The sequence below is a fragment of the Pelophylax lessonae genome (assembly GCF_965119305.1).
Source record: "Pelophylax lessonae genome assembly, chromosome: 7".
NCBI lineage: Eukaryota > Metazoa > Chordata > Amphibia > Anura > Ranidae > Pelophylax > Pelophylax lessonae.
In genome coordinates, this window is record NC_138774.1 from 151,241,609 (window position 1) to 151,265,249 (window position 23,641).

The 23,641-nt window shown below is 50.7% G+C and overlaps 1 protein-coding gene across 1 annotated transcript in view; it reads right to left on the reverse strand.

Moving 5' to 3' along the window:
* Window positions 1-23,641, reverse strand: part of LOC309559816 (UDP-N-acetylglucosamine transferase subunit ALG13-like) — a gene marked incomplete at both ends in the record, with an annotated part of 487,662 nt that overhangs the window by 262,297 nt on the left and 201,724 nt on the right. The window contains one exon of the mRNA XM_082263251.1: window positions 3,774-3,901. Coding sequence (XP_082119377.1) covers window positions 3,774-3,901 — 128 coding nt within the window. The remainder of the gene's footprint in view (window positions 1-3,773; window positions 3,902-23,641) is intronic.

Consider the following 23,641-nt stretch of genomic DNA (forward strand, 5'->3'; position numbering starts at 1 on the left):
TCCACGAGATAGGACGAAACTACTTGCCCCCGGACACCATCGGGGACTGGAGCCACCACAGAAGGTCTCTTCTGGTGCGATGACTCAACGAGATTTGAAGATCCAGAGATTGAGGTCGCCCGTCCCACATGGACAGGATCTCCGCTTGGAGACCCCGCGTGTGAAACTGGGCGAAGGGAATCGCCTCGAAGGCCGAGACCATCAATCCCAGACATCTCATGCACGTCCGCAGAGACGAGTGCGGAACGTCCCTGAGGGACCCGACTTCCTCCTGAAGAGTTCTGAGTTTGTCTTCCGGCAGGAAGACCTTCACCTGTACCGAGTCCAGAATCATTCCCAGGTAGGGAAGACGAACCGACGGACTCAGTGTCGACTTTGGAAAATTTATCGTCCAACCAAACTCCTGCAGAGTTTGCATCGTGACAGACAGGTCCTTCTCCAGACCCTGGCTGGTCGCAGACCGAACCAGAATGTCGTCCAGATACCCCAGGACAGAAATGCCCTGGGCCCTCAATAATGCCAGAACCGGTGCAAGCACCTTGGTGAAGACCCGCGGAGCCGAGGCGAGACCAAAAGGCAACGCCACGAACTGGTAGTGATCCTCCGCAATGGCAAATCGAAGGTACCTCTGGTGACCCTCGAAAATGGGGATGTGAAGATACGCATCCTTCAAATCGATGGAGGCCATGAATTCCCCCGGAACCAGGGCAGCCACCACCGACCGCAGGGATTCCATGCGGAACTTGCGAACCCGCACAGAGCGGTTCAGAGCCTTCAAGTCCAGAATTGGACGAACCTTGCCCTCCTTTCTGGGCACGGTGAACAGATTGGAATAAAACCCCCGAAATCTGTCCCGATGAGGCACCGGAACTACCACTCCCTGAGCCCTCAGGTCCCGCACCGCCAGGTGCAGGTCCCGTAAACGCTCTGGAGACAGTTGAAGATTTGAGGGAAAAAATCTGCTCTCCGGCTGAGAGAGAAACTCGATCTTGTAACCAGATCGAACGATCTCCTGAACCCATCTGTCCCGCACACGGGCCAACCAGGGCTGAAGAAAACCGAGCAAGCGTCCCCCCACCCCAAAACTGGGTGAGGGCGCCCCTTCAGGCCGCACTGTTATGGGCTGCGGATCCGGATTGACCGGACTTCTGTTTTCCAGACCAGGGCTTCTTCTGAGAGCCTTGACCTTTGAACGGTTTGCCCTTGTAGTGCGACCGAAAGGCACGAAAGGACCCCTGAGGGGGCCGAAAATTAGCATGCTTCTTCCCAGAAGCCCCCTTAGCCTTGGGGAAATGGGGCAAGAGAGTGCTCTTACCTCCGGTGATCCCCTTAATCAACACATCCAAGGACTCCCCAAAAAGGCGAGACCCATCATAAGGCAGATTGGCTAAGGTCTTACGTGAAGACTGGTCCACCGACCAACATTTCAACCAAACCAGGCGGCGAGACAACACCGCCACGCTGTGCACACGTGCAGCCAACGGGACTAGGTCCAAGTCCGCATCACACAGATACATGACACCCTGATGGATTTGATCCACCATATCCAGGGTCGCCGGCGAGGCCGAATCGGCCACTAGGACGCGCCTAAGCATCTGCGTCCAACTTGCGACCGCCTGGGCCGCCATGAGAGAGGCAAACAGAGCCTTAAGCATAGAACCCGTAACAGAATAAGTATGACGGGCAAGAGACTCCAATCTCCTATCCGTGGCATCACGGAACACAGGGGAATCCTCTGCAGGAATCGCAGTGGATTTGTTTAAAACCGCAATTGAGTGATCCACTGGGGGTGGCACACACCACCTTTCATCAGTGGAAGGCGAGAAAGGATAACGCAGCTTGAACCTACTTGGTACAGCAAAAGGTTTGCGCAGATTGCGCCATTGTTCCTTAACAGCGCGCTGAAAATCATCATTGCAGGGAAAAACCTGCGGCGTCCTGCGTTTTCTCTGCGTCCCATAAGCCGCCAAGGCAGCGGGGGGACACACTTCATCCTGCAAATGCAGCGTTTGTTTTATGGAAGCAATCAATTCGTCCATGATTGCAAGCTCTTCAGGCGAGCCAGGGGGAGAATTATCAACCCCTTCAACTTCAGCCTCCACCTCGGACCCCACTAGATCCAGGGAGGAGCGGGACCCCGATAAGGAGGCCCCCGCCATAACAGCCCCATCACCTTCACCCTAAGAATCAGAGGAAAGAGAAACTCTGGGTCTTTTAGTAGATTGAGCAGCCACCAGCATCTGCACCTGAGCAGCAAGGCCAGCCACAACAGTGGCTAAATCCCCCCCTGGGGGGGAAACAGCAGTCCCCTGGCTTTCCACCAAGGCGGTAGGAAATTCGCCCTCCTGAGAATCCATTGCCCCTATTACAAATGCCGGATAATAAAGGGTTAACTGCCCCTTTAACAAGCGCAGCCCACCGCACCACACACAAGCACAATGAGACCCCCACAGGGACAATAAAACTGACACAGGAAATGGATAAGAAGGATATAACCTGAGGAGACCCTCGCCGCTGCTGCTGCCTCGATCGGTGTTCCTGGAGAAGAGGAAGTGATGCTGCCAGGGCGCTCTATGAAAGCCTATGGGAGGCTACAAGAAAATGGCCGCCATGCATGTAGAACATGCGGCCAGAGCGAGTGTAGGCAAAATGGCGCCGTTTGGCGCCGAAACCGCCGCTCCCCCACTACTGTGAGAACCGCAGTATAACACTACACATGTAAAAAACATGGCGGATCACCGCAGCGATCGCTGTATTGTGCCCAAACATGACAAAAACATGCCCCACAGCACACAGCCTGTCACACATCCCACAGTCTGACACAGACAGTGCCGCACAGCCCCCCCTTGCAGCCAGAGCGATAGGGAGCTAAACAGTGTGAACAGAGGCAGGTTACACAGTCCCAGACTGACACCCCCCCAACAGACAGGTCCCCACATAGATACACTTACCTCCTAATGGCATGGGGAACCCGCACAGGCGAACAAGCCGCTGCACATGTGGCAGGGAGAGTCGCATCCAGGACGCAAAAAATCGGGGTTAAGAAACCGCACAGCGTCCAGTGAGGTAGCCACCTCACCAATCATCCCTGCACCGAACAGGGATGGGTCGTTCACTGTGCCAGGAGCGTTACCTGGCTGAACGCTCGATGGCAGGCTGGGAAGCCACTGACCCACGACCTGCGACCAGGGGGATCAGCCCGAGACCCAGCCCGCATGATCCTCTTCATCCGAAGAACTAACGCTGACAAAAAGAACAGCTAAGTAAAGGTAGAGAGAAAACTCAAACAAAAAATCAAAAAAGAAGAAAGAGTCTGGGGCACAAAGCCCCAGCACAGAGAGAGCCAGCCACTCCTGACAAGCTAGACATTGAAACTGAGATATGGTTGCAGGAAGTAGGAGGGTATTGACTGAGGGGACCACCCCTTGAGGGTGGGATATGTTAAAAGCTTTAATGTTAACATATTCTGTTGCCTAGCTACTCCTTCGGAGCAAAGTCTAATACCCCATATGTGACGAATATGAAGAGGCGGCGACTGTCGGAGGACGTAAGAGAAATAAAGTTTGGTTTCCATACCTATTTTTTTCCAAACCTTAGAGATATATGCATTTTATCATTCCTTTGTGATACTGTACTTGTTATTGTTGTATTGCCCATGTACAATGTATATTTTGTTTTTCGGGGAGCATGGACTGCTTCTCATGTCTATTTTGCTTACAAAAATGAATCCACAAAAACACACAAAATACACTAGAAAAAAAAAAATCACAAACCTAGGTCACTGTTGTAACCTGCAGGTATTTTCTGGTAGCTTGCACTTTTCCTATTAGTGGATGAATTCCAGGCAGGGACTGGAATCACCTGGGTCACTGGTTTTAAATGGGCAAGTGGGACAACATGTCTAGGAAATAAAGAAAATAGCAGTTATCTAAGGGTCATTGATATCATTGTGAAGTTTATGCTTTATGAGTGCAAGCAGCATGATCTGTAACAGATGAATGAGAAACCTAAAACACATACAGCATAGTTGCAAAATGCTGTTATGATTAAGCAGTAAAAATATTATGGAAAACCAAAATTTCCATAAGCAGAATTACTGAATCTTAGAAAAAAAAAAACCCACACACGCTACGTTCTGCTACTATACAGGAGATTCTGAAAGATTATGTTTTAATTCCATGAATAGACCGAATAGCATAAACTAACCTTGAAATGACCTTAACCGCTTGACCTCTGGAAGATTTAACCCCCTACATGACCAGGCCATTTTTGCGATTCGGCACTGCGGTACTTTGAAAATCGCACAGTCGTGCGACACCGTACCCAAATAAAATGTGTAATTTTTTCCCACAACTATAAAACTTTATTTTGGTGGTTATTTTTACCCGCTATAAACAAAAAATACTGACAATTTAAAAAAAAAATCCACCACAATATTTTTTACTTTATGCTATAAAACACACATTATATATATATATATATATATATATATATATATATATATATATATATATATATATATATATATATATATATATATATATATATATATATATATATACTGGATCCTTGTCTTACCATAAACTCCTTTTCGCTGAGGTTCACGGAGACAGTTTCAAGTCTTCAGACCATGGGCTTATGCTCTTGCTCTGCAGGAGTTGGACTAAGCGGAAACCTTTTTGGTTACACCCCTGGGGCAGTCTCAGAGGGTATACCATCACTTCCTGCTGTATGACTTCCAGTTTGTAACAAGCAGTTTCAGAAGAACAAATAACTCAACCTCAAAAGAGTTGTGTGTCAGTGAAGCTCAGAGAAAAGTATTTTACGGTAAGACAAAAATCCAGTTCTTTCGTTCACCGACAGACACAGCTTCAAGTCTTCAGACCATTGGGATGTCCCAGAGCAGTGCAATGAGGTGTGGGAAAAGACACAGCAAAAAACACAGAATTCTCAGCAAGGCTATACATAGCCAACCAGGTAACAGGAGCTCAACTAGGCACTCGCCAACGGGAAAAAAAATTTGCACTCAAAGCGAAAGCCTCCGCAACCTGCAAAACATTGCAGCCTAAGGCCGTATCCGAAGATGCAAGTACATCCACTTTATAAAATTTTGTGAATTTGTGTACAGAACACCACATAGCCACCTTGTCCACCTGAACCACTGACGCCCGATGACTTAAGGCCCAGGAGGCTCTAGGCGACCCTGTAGGATGTGCTTTAACCGTGGAGTAGTCCTTCACCATTGTCTGCCTGATCCACTTGGAAATGGTCGCAGCAGATGCGGTCTGCCCTTTACAAAGTCCATCCATAAGAACAAAAAAAAAAAAATAGATTTCCAAACCTGTTCAGTCACCGCCAGGTAACCCCAAATCGCTATAAAGAATGTAAATCAATTTCCTTAGGATGTTTAGGCTTAGGCTTAGGACATAAAGATGGTAGCACAATGTCCTCATTCAAATGAAACCCCAAGACAACCTTAGGAAGGAACGCCTGACAGGGTCATAACATCACTTTGTCTCTATTAATCACCAAGTAAGGTGACCGGCAGGACAATGCAGCCAACACTGACATGCTAAATAGCTATTAAGAAAACCACCTTCTGCGAGACAGTGAGCAAAGGAATTTCTCCAATATTTTCAAAAGGGAGAGCTTTGAAGCACCAACAGAACCAAACTGGGATCCTATGGAGGTCCCAGGGATCGCACCAGAGGAGCCAGATGGCAAACTCCCTGCACAAAAGGTATGAACCAAGGACCTCGCCGCCAACGGCCTTTGAAAAAAAAAAAAAAAAAAACAGCAAAGGAGGAAATCTGGCCCTTGCTGGTGCCCAGTGCCAAACGATCTACACCCAATTGTAGAAACTCCAACAGGTGAGAGACAGAAAAGGAGCGGGGAGAAATCCCCCGCAACTCAGACCAAGTAATGTACGCCTTCCAAACTCGATGATAAACTTTCCTGGAAGTAGATTTCCTAGCCTTCAACAGCCCTCTCTCTTTCAGCACCTGGCTTTCAATAGCCATGCAGTTAAAGCCAGCGACCGTGAAGCAGGATGGAAGATTGGTCCCTGAGACAGAAGATCTTCCCCGATAGGAAGTTCCAGGAAGTTTCCAAGGGACGTCTTCTACCAGCCTTACCAGGCCTGTGTACCAGGACCGGCGAGTCTAGTCTGGTGCCACCAGAATGACTGGAATTCCTTCTACCTCGATTCTGCGTGCAGTCTTGATCGAAGTTGAATTGGAGGAAAGGTGTAAATCAGAGGATACTGACCCCAAGGGGCCTCCAGAGCATCTGCAGCGTCAGCCAGAGGATCCCGAGACCTTGATACGAACCTCTGCACCTTCCTGTTGAGATGGGAAGCCAGCAGGTCCACACCGGGGTCCCCCACTGAAGACAGTTGATGAAATACCTCAGAGTGAAGAGACCATTCTCCTGGATCCAACGTGACAGATAGTCCAATTACCAATTCTCCACCCCCAGAATGTGCACAGCAGAGAGGGCCGGAACATACTGTTCTGCCCACCTCAAGATGCCGGCCACTTCCCGGGCTGCCACAGCACTCTGTGCCTCCTTGATTGACACATGCACAGGGCGCCCCTGCTGACGATCCATCCATGAGACAAAGGTCTGATCGCCCGAATTTCCAGGATGTTGACCGGCAACCTGTACTCCTCCCGAATCCAGACACCTTGGGCTGAACACACTCCCAAGACACCTTCCCATCCAGACAGTGGCATCTGTGGTGATTACAGTTCAATACAGAGGGAAGAAAATATTTTCCCAGATGCAGGGCCGGGGAGCGGAGCCACCATAGGAGAGACTCCCTCGAATCCCAACTCAACAGAATCAGATTGTCCAATGACAGCGGATCCTTGTTCCATTTGATCAGAATCTCCCTTTGCAAAGGTCTGGCGTGGAACTGCACAAATGGAACCGCCTCAAAGGTGGAGACCATCAGACCCAGTACTTGCATGCAAGTCCTGAGAGACAATCGATGGCTGGACAACAGCAACCGAAAAGCCTCCTGTAGCTTCAGTAGTTTTGTCGGAGGAAGAAACACCCAGACTGATGCTGAATCAAGTGTCAGGCCCAAGTAGTCCAGCTTTGTTGACGGAGACAGTGCCAATTTCTGAAAATATTGTGTCCACCCGAACTCCTGCAGAGTTCACACCGTAACCTCCAAGTCTGCTTCTAGAGCCGAAAGACTGCACGCAGAAGCAGATCATCCAGGTAACCCAGTACTATGATCCCCTTCTGCCATAACAAGGCCAACACTGGGGCCAGAACCTTTGTGAACACTCGAGGAGCTGAAGCGAGACAAAAGGGTTAATGCCACAAATTGAAAGTGCTCCTCTCCCAAGGCAAATAGAAGAAAACGCTGATGCCTGACATATTGGAATATGAAGGTAAGCACCCTTGAGATCGATTGAAGCCATCAGATCTCCTTGTTGAAGGAAAGCCACTACTGTGCGGATGGACTCCATCTGAAATTTCTGAACCCGCACAAAGTGGTTCAGAACCTTGAGAGCAAAGATAAGATGAACCTTGCCTTCCTTCCTGGGAACTTAAAACAGATTTGAATAAAAACTTTGGAAACATTCCAACTCTGGATCCGGCACAATAACTCCTTGTGCTAAAAGGTGCCAAATTGCAGAGGCATAGCGGAGTCCTCCAACTTTAAAGTTTCCCGCACTGATACAATCAGGGACTCCACCAGTGCTTTTTCATGTTCGGCAGCAGAGGACGACTCATCCTCACTATTAGAGCACCCAGCATGCATAGACGCAGATCCAGTGAGCTGACTCTCGCCTGCGGTGGCCAAATTCACCTCAGAATCTGAGGAAGCAAAGGATACAGGTGAAGGTGGGGGTGCTTCTTGCCACGTCTACTTTGTAGGGCCATATTTACTTTGGCTACTAGTGACTGCAGGGCTTCCAGGGCAAACTAAGACCCAGAGGGGTCTTTCAGCTTCCAGGAGTGGATCAGGTGGTGAAACAAGCTCCCCAGGCTAAATGACCATAAAGGGTTAAGCTGAAACCGCATCTCAGCAAAGAAAAAAAAATAAGATTTTTGTAAGATCTTACTATAAAATCTTTTTCTCCGATGTCCATCGACAGACGCAGCCTCATCTTCATGAGCTGAGTGGGTTATGCTGCCACCTGCAGGAGAAGTCAGGGCAGTAAGTTAGTACAAAGCTTTTAACATATACACGCCCACGGGACTGTCCCTCTGGGCATAACCCCCACTGCCACCGCCCAGCACATCAGTTTAGTTGCAAGCAGTGAAGACAAAAGAACCATCCCCAATCTGAGGGGCGGTGCTGCATCTGTCGATGGACATGAGAAAAAGATTTCACAAAAATCGTATTTTCTCCATCATCCATCGACAGACACAGCCTCATCTTCATGAGCTGAGTGGGGCGTCCCAAATCAGTACAGGCATAAGGGGTGGGAAAAACGCAACCAGACAGTAACATCAACTCCAAGAGGCTAAACCGAGCCAAATTGGAGCTCAACCAAACAACAAGAGCTCACCCAGGCAAAAGACCCTAAGAGAATAATAGAAAAAACTTTCTCTCTTGAAACCGCAGCCTGCAAAACCTTGCGGCTAAAAGGAGGCATCGGAAGAGGCCAACAAATCCATCTTGTAAAATTTGGTAAAGGTGTGCACAGATGACCAAGTGGCTGCCTTAGAAACTTGTATAACAGAGGTCTAGTGGCGAAAAGCCCAAGAGGCATTCAGTGCTGTAGTAGAATGCCCCTTCACAGGAAAAGGAGTAACCTGACCCTTGAGTAAATAAGCCTGAACTCATCTCGAAATGGTAGCAGCAGACGCAGCCAAACCTTTGTGAGGACCGTCAGGAAGGACAAAGAGTCCAACTTCCTGAAGGACTCAGTAACATTCAGATAAACCCTTATCACCCGAACCACATCCAGAGAGTGCAAGGCAACTTCTTTGGGATGTTTAGACTGAGGACAATGTCTTCATTCAGGTGAAAATCAACCACCACCTTAGGAAGAAACGACGGATTAGATCGGAGGACCACTTTATCCCTGTGGACCACCAAATAAGGCGAACAACAGGAAAGCACCGCCAACTCAGACTCTGTGAGCAAAAGAGATAGCCACTAGGAAGGCAACCTTCTGTGACAAAGCAAGCAGAGAAATCTCCCTAATGTTCTCAAAAGGAGGTTTTTGAAGAACAGACAAAACCGAATTAAGATCCCACGGCGGTAACAGGGATCTCCACGGAGGAGCCAGATGACACACCCCCTGAATGAAAGTGTGAATCAAACTATTAGTAGCCAACGGACATTGGAAGTAAATAGCCAAGACCGACACCTGGCCCTTGATAGTGCCTAACGCTACTCAACCCCTTTTTGTAAAAAAGGCCAAAACCCTAGCTATAGAGGACAAGCAAGGGTGCAGCTGCAGCGATTCCCATCATGAAATGTACGATTTCCACGTACGTTGATAGATCTTCCTATATGTTGACTTCCTGGCCTTCAAAAGGGTAGGAATCTCTGAATCAGAGACCTCTATTCCTCAACACCTTGCTTTCAACAGCCAAGCCGTTAAGGCCAGCGACTGTAAAAGCAGGATGGAAAATCGGTCCTTGAGATGGGTCTTCCCACAGAGCAAGATGCCATGGAGGATCCACAACCATTTTTACCAGTTCTGCATACCAAGACCGCCGAGGCCAGTCTGGTGCCACCAGAATGACCAGAATGCCTTCCATCACCACCCTGCAAAGAAATCTCAGCAGGAGAACGAGCGGAGGGACGGCATATATCAGGCGATACTGACTCCAAGGATCCACCAGAGCGTCTGTGGCGTCGGCCAGAGGATCCAGAGACCTGGCCACAAACCTCTGAACTTTCCTGTTGAGGCGTGACACAAACCCGTCTACTTCTGGAGTCCCCCACTGGGCACACAGGAGATGAAACCCCTCTGGATGCAGTGACCACTCCCCCTGATCCAACACCTGACGACTCAGGTAATCCGCCTGCCAATACACCACACCCGGGATGTGGACTGCAGAAAGATCCGGATCATTGAATCTCGGCCACTACCTTGGCTGCCAGGGCACTTCAGGTGCCCCCTTGATGATTGATGTAAGCCACGGCAATGGCATTGTCCAACTGGACCCAAACCGGAGAGCAGCATAACCAACTCGTCCAGGGAAGCAAGCAGAGCTTGATCGCTCCCAGCTTCCGAATATTGATCGGCAAGGAAGATCTTCCGTTGTCCAAGTCCCCTGGACACAGAACTTCCCCAGCACTCCAACCCAGCCTGACAGGCTGGCGTCCATGGTGACCATCATCCAAAACACTGGCAGGAAGGACTTGCCTTGGAACAGGACAGGTGACTGGAGCCACCAAGAGCCGACTTCTCTTCCATTTTGACAGAATCTCTTTCTACAACTGTCTCGTATGATCCTGAGCAAATGGGACCGCTTCGAAGGTTGAGACCATCAGACCCAGGGCCCTCATGCAAGCCTGCAAGGAGGCCCGATCGGCCTCCCATCAGCAACTGGACCATCCTTTGCAACTTCTGAAGCTTGTCCAAGGGAAGGAAGAACCTCGCCAGAGCAGAGTCAAGGATCAGCCCCAGATAAGTGATCCGCATGGACGGTGTCAGGGCAGATTTAGCGACATTGATCATCCACCCGAATTCTTGAGGGGTCTGAATGGTGATAGAAACGTTGTCCAGCAGATCTGAATGGAGACTGCTCGCAACAGGAGATCGTCCAGATATCCCACAATGGAGATACCTCGCCAACGCAACAAGGCCATTACGGGGGCTATGATCTTGGTAAAATATCTGGGAGCCGAGGCGAGACCAAAGGGTAACACCACAAATTGAAAGTGCTCCTCTGCCACCACAAATATGTGGGGACATGAAGAAACGCATCTGAGATCGATCGAAGCCAGAAAATCCCTGATTCAAAGATGCCACCACCGACCTAATGGACTCCATTCGAAACTTCTGCACCGGCACAAAGCGGTTTAGAGCCTTGAGGTCCAGGATTGGATGCACTTTTCCCTCCTTTCTGTGCAGTGAACAGGTTTAAATAGAAACCTTGGGAGCATTCCGGCAGAGAACCGGTACAATCACCCCTTGAGCCAGGAGATCTCGCACAGCCTCCCGCAGAACCTTAAAAACACTCTGGAGACAGGTGAAGATTCGACTGAAAGAACCTGTCCCCTGGCCGGGACCAAGATTCGATCTTGTACACGGAGCAAATGTTAAGAGAACCCAATCGCCCTGAAGGAGGTCCAGGGTTCCTAAAGAAGCGCAGACGTCCCCCCCCCACCACCACTAAAACGGGTGAGGGCGCCCCTTTGTGCTGAAGAGTACTTGCCTGCAGCACCAAACTGACCGGCCTTGGGCTTCCTAGTTCCTCCAGAAGTTCTAGTATGGGGAGTCTTACCGTTGGAGGATTGAGGAAAAAAAAAAGAGTACTCTTCCCGCCAGTCAGGTCCTTTATTAACTCATCCAATGAGTCGCCAAACAACCGATCCCCCAGAAAGGGGAGATCAGCTAAGGCTTTCTTAAAAGCTTGGTCAGCCGACCAGCTCTTCAACCAATCCATGCGGCTCAAAGCTATGCCCACGGCCGAAACCCTAGCTACCAGGTGAGCCGCGTCCATAGATGCATCACACAGGAACACCAGAGCCTGGATCACCTGATCCAACAGTTCCAGCTGTTCCGGAGGAACAGTCTCAGGGGCCAAGGACTCCTGCAAACCCCTAATCAATTCCGTCACCATCTGGGAGACTAACAGACACAAAAACCAGTTTCAAAAATGGAACCCGTCAGCACATGAAGATGGCGGGAAAGGGATTCTACTCACCTGTCCAATGGATCCGTGAAAACTGGGGAATCCTCCACAGGCACAAGGGTAGATTTGTTCAATCTGGAAAAAGGATGGTCCACTTTAGGTGGCAACATTCAACGCTTGGAGACTTTTTCAGCAAAAGCACCTGGATCTTCCCGCAGCGTGGAGAGAAAGGCAGGAAGTGAGCTCGGCTCAGCAGCAGAAAATGACTGCACAGGAAGTGATGTCACCTTAATAAGGTTACACTGCTGAGCATAGCCCCAGGGCTACACAAAGATGGATGCCCATACAAAACAATAGGAAGCTACAAGGAAAACAGCTGCCCTATACAAGTCTATGGGGGAAAAAAAATCACATTGCCCACACTTAAGATGGCGGCGCCCACGGCAAACCATGCGGCTAGGGACCGACACATGAAGGCCTCAGAAACCACAACAGAGACAATCAAGGCCAAGGTACCATGCGCCCCCCCCCCCCCCCACAGACCAGGCACCGGGCAGGCCAGGGGGGATCTTTTGAGAGGCACAAATCCCATTATCGCCAGGAGAGGGCCCACATCCCCCCAAGGCCAGCAGGGGCAAAGGGGGTACATTTACTCACCATACCATGGAACGGTTGGGCTCCGCTCTGGGCAGACAGACTCCCACCCGATGTGGGGGTGCTGCCAACTGAGGGGTACGCTGCGACTCAGGGTGTTCAAGGTCGTTGTGTCCCGGTGAGGCATCTGCTCACAGGCTCGTCCCCCTCCGGAAAAGGGGGACTGTCGTGGCTAGGCCTAGGTTGGAACTATAACCTGCTCACGCTCGTAGGCCAGACTGGGGGGACCATAAGGGTCTAGATTATCTAGTACGAAGCCCAAGCCGGCATAGTTGCTTGTAGATCCTCAGGAAAATACTTCCCTGAACACTAGCTAGCGAGTGAGTAAAGAGAAATAAAAGAAAAATTTTCTCAAAAGAAATAAAAAACTGAGACCGAAGTCCCAGCAGGAAACCTAGGTCCTACTCCTTCTCTAGGCAGAAAAACTGACATGCTGGGCTGTGGCAGTGGGGGTTATGCCTGGAGGGACAGCCCCGTGGGCATGTATATGTTAAAAGCTTTGTACTAATGTCCTACCTAGACTACTCCTGCAGGTGGCATAGCCCACTCAGCTCATGAGGAGGCTGCGTCTGTCGATGGACGATAGAAAAAACAGAATTTTTGTAAAATCTTACCGTAAAATTCCTTTCTCTGAGTCCTGACAGTCGCCACCCACTCATACAGTCTTCACTAATGGGTACTGACCTCATATCCATAGGAGCAAGCTAGGCATAAGACTTGTTAGAAACAAAGCAATTTACATAGACACACCTGTAGGGGGCTGTCCCTCTGGTCCAATACCCCCCTATCAGCATTCCCAACTCCGTTTGGTAGCAAGCAGTTAAAGTCCAAAAGAATCGCACAAGAGGGGCGGGGGCGGCGACTGTCAGAGGACTCAGAGAAAGGAATTTTATGGTAAGATTTTACAAAAATTCAGTTTTCTCTTACGTCCTCTGACAGTCGCCGCCCACTCATACAGTCTTCGCCAATGGGATGCCCAAAGCAATGTAGACATGAGGGGTGGGAAGCGCAACCGTCACAAAGGCAACGGCAGCACCCAGGTCAGAGAAAGGAACTTTGAGCAGAAAAGGTAAAAACTCTAGGTAACAGAAAAGCTCAACTGGAGCAAACAACCCAGGAAGCAAATAAACAAAGGGGAAAACAACCCCAACAGACAGGGACAGGCATCGCCACGTCCCCATCAAAGCACTGCCGCACACAGAACTTTGCGGCCAAAGGAGGCATCTGCTGATGCCAAAACATTAAGTTTGTAGAATTTGGAAAAGGTGTGCACGGACGACCAAGTCGCTGCCTTGCACACCTGGGCCACCGAAGCCTGATGTCGGAAAGCCCAGGACGCACTCACCGCTCTGATAGAGTGCGCTTTGACAGGGAAGGGCGGAACCTGTTCCCTAATTGAATAGGCCTATACAATAGTCTGTCTGATCCATTTTGAAATGGTTGCCGCAGACGCAGCCATACCCTTCCGAGGACCCTCGGGAAGGACGAAGAGAGAATCCGACTTCCTGAAGGATTCAGAAGACGACAGGTACACCCTAATCGCCCAGACTACATCCAAGGAATGCAAAGCAAACCTCTTGGATGCTTAGGATTTGCCCACAGCGAAGGCAAGACAATATCCTCGTTAAGGTGAAAATCTGAAACCACCTTAGGAAGGAAAGATTGGTTAGGTTGCAAGACCACCTTATCCCTATGAACCACCAGGTAAGGGGAGAAACAGGACAGAGCCGCCAACTCCGACACTCTGCGGGCAGATGCGATCGCCACCAGAAAGGTAACTTTCTGAGACAGCACAGGCAGAGGAATCTCCCTCATGTTGTCAAAGGGAGGACGTTGCAAAATGGAAAGGACCAAATTCAGGTCCCAAGGAGGTGAAGGGGTTCTCCTAGGAGGAGGAAAATGACGCACCCCCTGAATAAAGGTGTGTATCAAAGAGTTTGACGCCAAGGGGCGCTGGAAAAGGATTGCCAGTGCTGACAACTGACCCTTAATCGTGGTCAGCGCAAGACGCTGGTCCACACCCAATTGCAGGAAGGCCAACACCCTCGCCACCGAGAAGGTACGAGGATGGACGCCCCTGGATTCACACCAGGCAAAATAGGCCTTCCAGGTACGGTAATAGATCTTACCGGACGAGGCCTTCCTAGCCTTGAGTAGGGTAGCAATGACCGCCGACTAGAGACCCCTGTCTCTCAGGACCTGGCTCTTAACAGCCACGCCGTTAAAGCCAGCGACTGTAAAGCAGGATGGAAGATCGGCCCCTGAGACAGTAGATCGTCTCTCAATGGTAGCCGCCATGGAGGCTCGACGACCAGTTGTATGATGTCCGCGTACCAAGACCGAAGGCATAAATCAGGCGATACTGATTCCAAGGCACCACCAGCACATCCGAGGCGTCTGCCAGAGGATCGCGTGTTCTTGCCACGAACCTTCTCACCTTGTTGTTTAGCCGAGACGCGAACAGATACACAGCATCTGAAACACCTCCGGGTGTAGGGACCATTCCCCCTGGTCCAGGGTCTGGCAACTCAGATAGTCGGCCTGCCAATTCTCCACACCTGGAATGTGAACTGCCGAAATCACCGGGACGTGCGTCTCGGCCCAAGACAGAATTTTGGTCACTCCTGGTGCCTCCTTGGTGATTGATGTAAGCCACCGCAGTGGAATTGTCCGTCTGCACCCGCAGGGCGGCCCCGAAGCTGATCCGAGCAACGGAGCAAGCACAGTCTGATCGCTTGCAGTTCCAAGACGTTTATCGGCAGGGAGGATTCCTCCTCCGACCAAGTGCCCTGGGCAGAACAAATGCCCAGAACGCCACCCCAGCCCGACAGGCTGGCATCCGCGGTGATCACCGTCAACAACGGGCGGGAAGGATTTCCCCTCTGTCAGAGCCAGAGACTGCAGCCACCAGAGAAGATCCTCTCCGACTTGGTGGCTCAAAGATATCCTCCTTTCCAACGATTGAGGATGCCTGTCCCATCTGGCCAGGATTTCCACTTGAAGAGATCATGTGTGGAACTGTGCAAAGGGTATTGCCTTGAAGGCCAATACCATCAACCCCAGGGACCGCATGCAGGTCCTGAGCGATAAGGATTCGTTGTCCCTGAGGGTCCTGACCTCGTCCTGTAGAGTCCGGAGCTTGTCCTCCGGCAGAAAGACTTTTGGTTGGGCAGCGTCCAGGACCATTCCCAAGTAAGGGAGGCGAACAGAAGGGGACAAGGTCGACTTCTGAACGTTGATGGTCCATCCGAACTCTTGGGAGCGTCTGAAAGGTAGTCGACAGATTGCGTAACAGACACAGGCTGGCACTCGACCTTAAACAGGAGATCGTCCAGATATCCCAAGATCGCAATCCCCTGTGCCCGTAACAGGGCCAGAACAGGAGCCAGCACTTTGGTGAAAACCCTTGGAGACGAAGCGAGACCGAAAGGTAACGACACAAACTGATAATGTTCCTCCGCTATTGTGAATCGGAGGTACCTCTGATGACCCTCGAATATGGGGATGTGTAAATACGCATCCTTGAGGTCGATGGAAGCCAGGAAATCTCCCGGGCTCAGGGAGGATACCACCGAATGGAGGGATTCCATGCAGAATTTTTGAACCCGCCCAAAGCGGTTCAGAGCCTTCAAGTCCAGAATCGAACGTACCTTGCCCTCCTTTCTGGGCACAGTGAACAGATTTGAGTAAAACCCCCGAAATTTGTCTCGATGTGGCACCGGGACGATTACCCCCTGGGCAAAGAGATCCTGAATCGCCCGTTGAAAATCCTGTAAACGATCTGGGGTCAAATGAAGATTTGAGGGAAAGAATCTGTCCGCTGGACGTGAAAGGAATTCGATCTAGTAACCTGATTTTTCTAGAATGATTTCCTGAACCCACCTGTCCAGAATCCGGAGCAGCCAAGGTTCGAGAAACCCGTGCAGACCCCGCTAGGAGGGGGGAAGCACAAGGGGGAGGAAGGACTCAGGGGGGCCTACCTTCCCCAGGTGGGGGGAGGGCCGTGACCACCTCAACAATTCCGCAGAAAAGGCGGTGGGACACTATTCACCATACCACAGCGCCACTCCCAGCAGTCCACCGCAACATCTTGGAATGGGGGTACTGCGGTCTGAGGTACGCTGCGACTCTTGTTGTGACTGCTGTCGTGACCAGTGCTATATGACCTCGCAAGGTGTTCCACTCGCCAGTCAGCCCCCGTCCAGTGGGACTAGGTCGCGGCCGACTTAGCGCGGAGCTAGTACTTGGGTCGCGCTCGCAGACCATAAGGATCTAGAATATCCAGTGCTTTGCCCAGTCCGGCTGTTGATTGTAGTTCACACAGGAATAAAAAGAATAAAGAAAAAAAGTAAAAAATTCCATTTAAATAGGAAAAAATGCCAGGACCGTAAATCCTAGCAGAGAGGCAGGTCCTTACTCCTGAACTAGGCAAAAAAAATGGAGATCCTACAGCAGGAAGTGAAGGTATACCCTCTGGGACTGCCCCAGGGGAGTAACCAAAAAGGTTTCCACCTAGTCCTACTCCTAGAGAGCAAGAGCATAAGCCCAATGGTCTGAAGACTTGAAGCTGTGTCTGTCAGTGAACGAAAGGGAAAAAAAGTCCTCTATAACCTAAATTTAGGCCACCATGTCTTCTGCTACGTTCTTGGTAAAAGAATATCCCAATAACCGTATATTGATTTGTTAATGCAAACATTATCGAGTCTACAAATTATGGCATATATTTAAAGATTTTTCTGTTTTTACACTAGCAATGGGGGCAATCAGCGACTTACAGTGGGACTGCGATATTGCAGTGGACAATAAGACACTAACGTGACACTTTGCAGGAACCAGCAACACTAATACAGTGCTAAAAATTTGCAGTCACTGTACTAATGATACTGGCTGGGAAGGGGTTAAATATCTAAGGCATTTAAGGGGCTAACTGTGTGCCTAACCAGTGTGTTTACTATGTGTGCTGCTTTAACTAGGGAAAGATATTCTAGTCCCTAATTTGCAGTGACACAGATTCCTTCGCTTACCCAGTCAGAAAAGCGATCTGCCTTGTGTACATAAGCAGATCCCCATTCTGTGTAGTTTAACGATGATCAGTGGGTGCTAGAAGACATTGTGTACCCGACACCTGCAGATCAGTTTCTGCTGTGATTCATACCAGAAGTGCCCTGCTGGCTGCGTGCGCACGCACCCTGCAGGCGGAAGTGCAGGATCATATATATATATATATATATATATATATATATATATATATATATATATATATATATATATATATATATATATATAATTTTTGTAAGAACTTACCGTAAAATAATTTTCTCCGAGTCCTCTGACAGTCGCAGCCCATTCGGTATGCCTTCACCAATGGGTAATGCACCCTCTCTGCAGGAGCAGGCTAGGTAGTGAAAAACTTGACAAAAAAAAGTTAAACCATGACAAACCTCTAGGCGGCTGTCCCGCTCGACATTACCCTTCAGCTAATCAGTGCTGCTCTTCAGTTCCGTAGCAAGCAGTGTAAGAAGACAACGGACACCAAAATAGAGGGGCGGGGGCTGCGACTGTCAAGAGAACTCAGAAAATAATTTTACGGTAAGTTCTTACAAAAATTGTATTTTCTCTTACGTCCGACAGTCGCAGCCCGTTCAGTATGCCTTCACCATTGGGATGTCCCAAAGCAGTGCAGGTGTGAGGAATGGGTAAAACGCAACCAAAGAAAAAAACTGCAACATGTCAACAAGGCCAGAGAAAAAAAAACAAGTCGACGGGGAAACAGAAGCTCAACAGGAGCCAACTCCAGGACAAAAATCACCCCAAGAAGAGACAGAACAACACAGCTCTTCAACAAATCGCCGCACACAAAACTGCGGCCAAAAGGAAGCATCCGAGGATGCCATCACGGCACATCTCGTAAAATTTTGCAAAAAAAAAAAAAAGGGTGCACAGACGACCATGTCGCCGCTTCGCGCACCCGAGCCACAGAAGCCCGATGGCGAAAAGCCCAAGAGGCACCCACAGCTCTAGTAGAATGTGCCCTCACAGGAAAAGGAGGCACCTGACCCTTTCGTGAATAGGCCTGAACAAACAATAGACTGTCTGATCCATTGGGAAATGGTAGCAGCAGACGCAGCCAAACTCTTCCGCATCCCTCAGGAAGGACAAACAGGGAATCAGACATCCGAAAAGACTGTGGCCGACAGGTAAACCCTGATCGCCCGGACTACATCCCCTGAACGCAAGGCAAATGACTTGAGATGCTAGGGTTTCGAGCAAGCGAAGGCAACACAATACCCTCGTTGAAGGTGGAAACTTGACACCCCCTCAGGGAGAAAAGACTGATTAGAGGAACCACCAGATAAGGCAAAAGGCAAGACAGAGCCGCTAGTTCAGACACTCTGCGAGCAGAAGTGATAGCCACCAGAAAGGCCACTTTCTGGGATCACACAAGCAGAGAGACATCTCCGATGTTCCCAAAGGGGGGCAGTTGCAAAAAAACGGACAAGACCAAATGCAGGTCCCACGGAGGCAAAGGAGCCCTTTGCGGCGGAGCCAGATGACGCACCCCATGAAGAAAGGTGCGAAAAATGGAGTTAGTCGCCAAGGGACGCTGGAAGAAAAAAACATCCAAGGCCGACAACTGACCATTGACCGTGCCCAGCACCAAATGCTGATCCACACCTTCTTGTAGAAAAGCAAAAAAACCCTTGCCACCGAAAAAGAAGTGAGGATGAAACCCTTGCGACTCACACCAGACAGTACACGCCTTCCAGGTACGAAGGCAAATCTTCCTGGAGGCAGCCTTCTGAGCCTTCAGCAAGGCAGGAATGGCAGCATCAGAGAAACCTCGGTCTCAACACTTGGCTTTCAACAGCCATGCCGTAAAGCCAGAGACCATAAAACAGAATGGAAGATCGCCCTTGAGACAGTAGATCTTCTCTCAGGAGGCAGCCGCTAGGGAGGCTCGACGACCACCTGTATGAGGTCTGGGGCCACCAGAACCACTCCTACCTGTTCCAACGATAACCTGCGGAGAAACCTGGACAACAGTTGAACCGGGGAAAAGGCATAAACCAGCAGATACTGGTGCCAAGGCACCACCAAAGCAGCCGTGGCGTCTGCCAGAGGATCTCAAACTCTGGCCACGAACCTTTCCACCGTCTTGGAGACAAGACGGGAACAGAACCCCGTCTGAAGTCCCCCACCGGGCGCACAGGAGCCAAAACACCTCCGGATGTAGGGACCATTCCCCCTGATCCAGGTACTGAGGACTCAGATAGTCCGCCTGCCAGTTCTGCACTCCAGGAATGTGAGCAGCAGAGATAGCTGGAACGTGCGCCTTGGCCCAAGACAGAATCACGGCCACTTCCATGGCCGCCCGGGCACTCCCGATGCCCCCTGGGTGAATTATGTAAGCCCCAGCCTTGGTATAGGCCATCTGAACCCAAACCGGGCGACCGTGCAGCCGAGTCGCCCAACGTAGCAAGCATAGTCCGAATGCTCGGAGCTCCAAAACATGCATCGGCAAGGAGGATTCCTCCTCCGACCACATCCCCTGGGCACACAGGGTGTCTAGAACACCGCCCCAGCCCAACAGGCTGGTACCCTTGGTGATCGCCGTCCACAAGGGGCAGAAAAGACTTGCCACGGGTCAGAGTGGGTAACAGGAGCCACTATGAAAATGCTGTCCTTGTGAGGCGGCTCAAACACATCCTCCTGTCCAACGACTAAGGATCCTCGCTCCACTTGATAGGAATCTCCGCTAGTAGAGTTCCCACGAGAGAAAACGAGTAAACGGGATGGCTGCGAAGGCGGAGACCATCAGCCCCAGAGACCTCATGCAGACCCGTAGAAAGGAGAGATTGCTGTCCCCTAGGGACCCAATCTCGCCCTGCAAAGTCCTTCAGGAGAAAACACGTTTGCCTGAGCGGAGTCAAGGACCATGCCCAGGTAACCCAGGTGGACTGACGGGGTCAGTGCCAAACACCAGAAAATCAATGGTCCACCCGAACTCCTGGAGCGTCTGAACCGCGACCGTCAGAGTGCTAGCCAGTGTGGCACACAAGCTCACCCTCAACAGGAGGTCGTCCAGGTAACTGAGGACCGTAACCCCCTCTTGCACAGCAAAACCAGCACTGGGGCCAAAACCACGGCAATTACCCTGGGAGCCGAAGCTAGACCAAAGGGTAATGCCACAAAAAGAGAATGGTCCTCTGCCTCCGTGAAAAAGAGAACCGGTGGCGACCCACACAGATAGGGATGTGCCGATAAGCATCCTTTAAGTAGATGGAGGCCAAAATATCTCCCCGATTTAAAGACACCACCACCGACCGGATGAGTCCAGGCACAACTGCAGCACCCGCACAAAAAAAACAGGTCAGAAGTTTAAGGTCCAGATTTGACGCACTGTTTTGCCCTGTGCACTGGGACCCATGAACGGGTTGGAACAGAACCCACGAAACCGGTCCAGCGAAAGGACCAGTATAACAACTCCATGGGCAAGAAAAACTTGCACAGCCCCCATGAGATCACAAACGATCAGGAGACAGACAGAGAATTTGATCGACAGAACCGGTCTGCGGGGCGAGATCGAAACTTGATCACGTACCTTGAGCGAATCGGTTTGTGAACCCATCAGTCCCGGAGAAGGGACAACCAGGGTTCCCGAAAGCAGCGCAGACTTTCCCCCCCCCCCCACCCCTGAAAGGGTGAGGGGGTTCCCTTCAGGCGGAGGAAGGCCGAGCTGCAGCACCGGACCAACCGGCCTTGGGCTCACCAGACCCAGGCTTCTTGTTACAACCTTCGTTTTTGATCTGCGTTTGCCCTTCCAATGCTCCTTACTATCAAGACCAGTTATAGGTGGAGGAGGTGGCCACTTTTTGCAATATCGTATAACGTTAATATTGGTCAGGCAACGCACTGACACCTTTGCTGCCATTGTGCTATGTGCTGGGTGCTCAGTGTGACCCTGCGCCTTTAAGGAGGGGTGGGCTCCCTCCAGTCACCTGTCCTCCATCTATCTCATCAGAATGCATGTGCTTCCATTGTGGAGACTCTTTAAAGGTAGAGTTAGGGACTACAGATATCAGGGTGCCTTGGCGCGGCCTGCAGATTACGCATGTATTTGCAAATGTGTGCAACTAAACCCCTGTTTTTAACGCATACTGTTAGACAGGATAATTTGGCTGGTTGCTGGCTGGTAAGTAGTGACTGGAAATCCCTTCGTTTTTGATTCGCCCTGCAAAGTCCAAAGTTTGTCCTTCGGGAGAAAACCCGTTTGCCTGAGCGGAATCCAGGACCATGCCCAGGTAACCCAGGTGGACTGACGAGGTCATGCCACAAAAAGAGAATGGTCCTCTGCCTCCGTGAAAAAGAGGCACCGGTGGCGACCCACACAGATAGGGATGTGCCGATAAAGCATCCTTTAAGTAGATGGAGGCCAAAATATCTCCCCGATTTAAAGACACCACCACCGACCGGATTGAGTCCAGGCACAACTGCAGCACCCGCACAAAAAAACAGGTCAGAAGTTTAAGTTCATGATTTGACGCACTGTTTTGCCCTCTGCACTGGGACCCGTGAACGGGTTGGAACAGAACCCACGAAACCGGTCCAGCGAAAGGACCAGTATAAAAACTCCATGGGCAAGAATAACTTGTACAGCCCCCATGAGATCACAAACGATCAGGAGACAGACAGAGAATTTGATAGACAGAACCGGTCTGCGGGGAGAGATCGAAACTTGATCACGTACCTTGAGCGAATCGGTTTGTGAACCCATCAGTCCCGGAGAAGGGACAACCAGGGTTCCCGAAAGCAGCGCAGACTCCCCCCCCCCCCCCACCGCTGAAAGGGTGAGGGGGTTCCCTTCAGGTGGAGGAAGGCCGAGCTGCAGCACCGGACCAACTGGCCTTGGGCTCACCAGACCCAGGCTTCTTGTTACAACCGGAGGCCTTGAAGGATGCACCGTTGTCCTGCACCCCTGAGGCACGAAAAGGCCCCCAATGAGCCCTTAAGGAGGGACACGGCTGGGCTCTGGGCATTCTACCCTCTGCGGCTGGGGCAGGAGGCTACCCATACCCCCGGTACGACTCTTGACAATCTCATCCAAGGAGTCCCCTAAATAAACGATCCCCCTAGGGGAGCTCAGACACTGTCTTTTTGAGGCACGGTCCGCAGACTAGCTCTTCAGTCACACCATGCGGTGGAGAGCACTCCCCCGTCGCAGACAACCTTGCAACCAGGGGAGCCTCATCCAGGGCCGCATCCTGCAGGCATGGCCTGGGCCATCTTGTCCACAAGGTCATCAGGAGTCAGGGAATTGACTCCGTCACCAAGTTGTGCTTAAGCCCCTTGATCCAATCCGGAACCGTCTGAGAAACCAGCACGGAAGCGAAAAAACAGGCTTAAGGAGTGAGCCCGCCAACCAATACATATGGCGAGAGAGTGACCCCACGCGCCAGCCCATCTGGGCCTCAACCACCAGGGAGTCCTCCACAGGCACCACAGTGGAACAATTCAACCTGGACCTGGAGTGCGGTCCACCATAGAGGACACCGTCCAAAGAGTGGACACTGGGTCTGCAAACGGGTAGCGGCGCTGAAAAAAATGCTTAGACACCAACATGTGCTTAATGTGTTGCCACTGTCCATTCAGGATATCGTGAAAACTCCTCGGGGCAGAGGAAAACCTGACTCCTGGGTGTTTTGCGGGACCCGAAGGAAACCAGCTTACTTGACTGGGTGGGTTAATATTCAATAGGACCCTGACTGGTGCAACCAAAGCTATTTCCTGCGCTGCGGCGGAGGACGACTCCACCACCCCTTCTTAGTGTGCAGACTGGGACTCCGCAGAGGGGGCATTATCCGTGGGCAACCATATTAGGCTCTGAATCAGATAGACTGAGCGGGCAGCGGTCAGTTAAGAAAAGCACACAGAGACAGCATTTGTGTCCAAAATAACAATGTTTGCTGCAGGTACAGAAGCGGAGCATGCACCAGAAGTGCAAAACAGATCAGTGGGGGAAGTTTTAACCCAGGACAACATTTTTGGCAGGACAACAAAAAAACGGGACACTGGCCCTTTAAATCGGTGAGATCGCGGTCCGCCCTGCGATCCCGCAACTACTGCCGGAGTTCCCCTTTACAAAGGTAGACAAACTGAGGGAGCATTGGTTTTCCTGACCAAAAACCCCCAAAAGGCATTAAAAAAA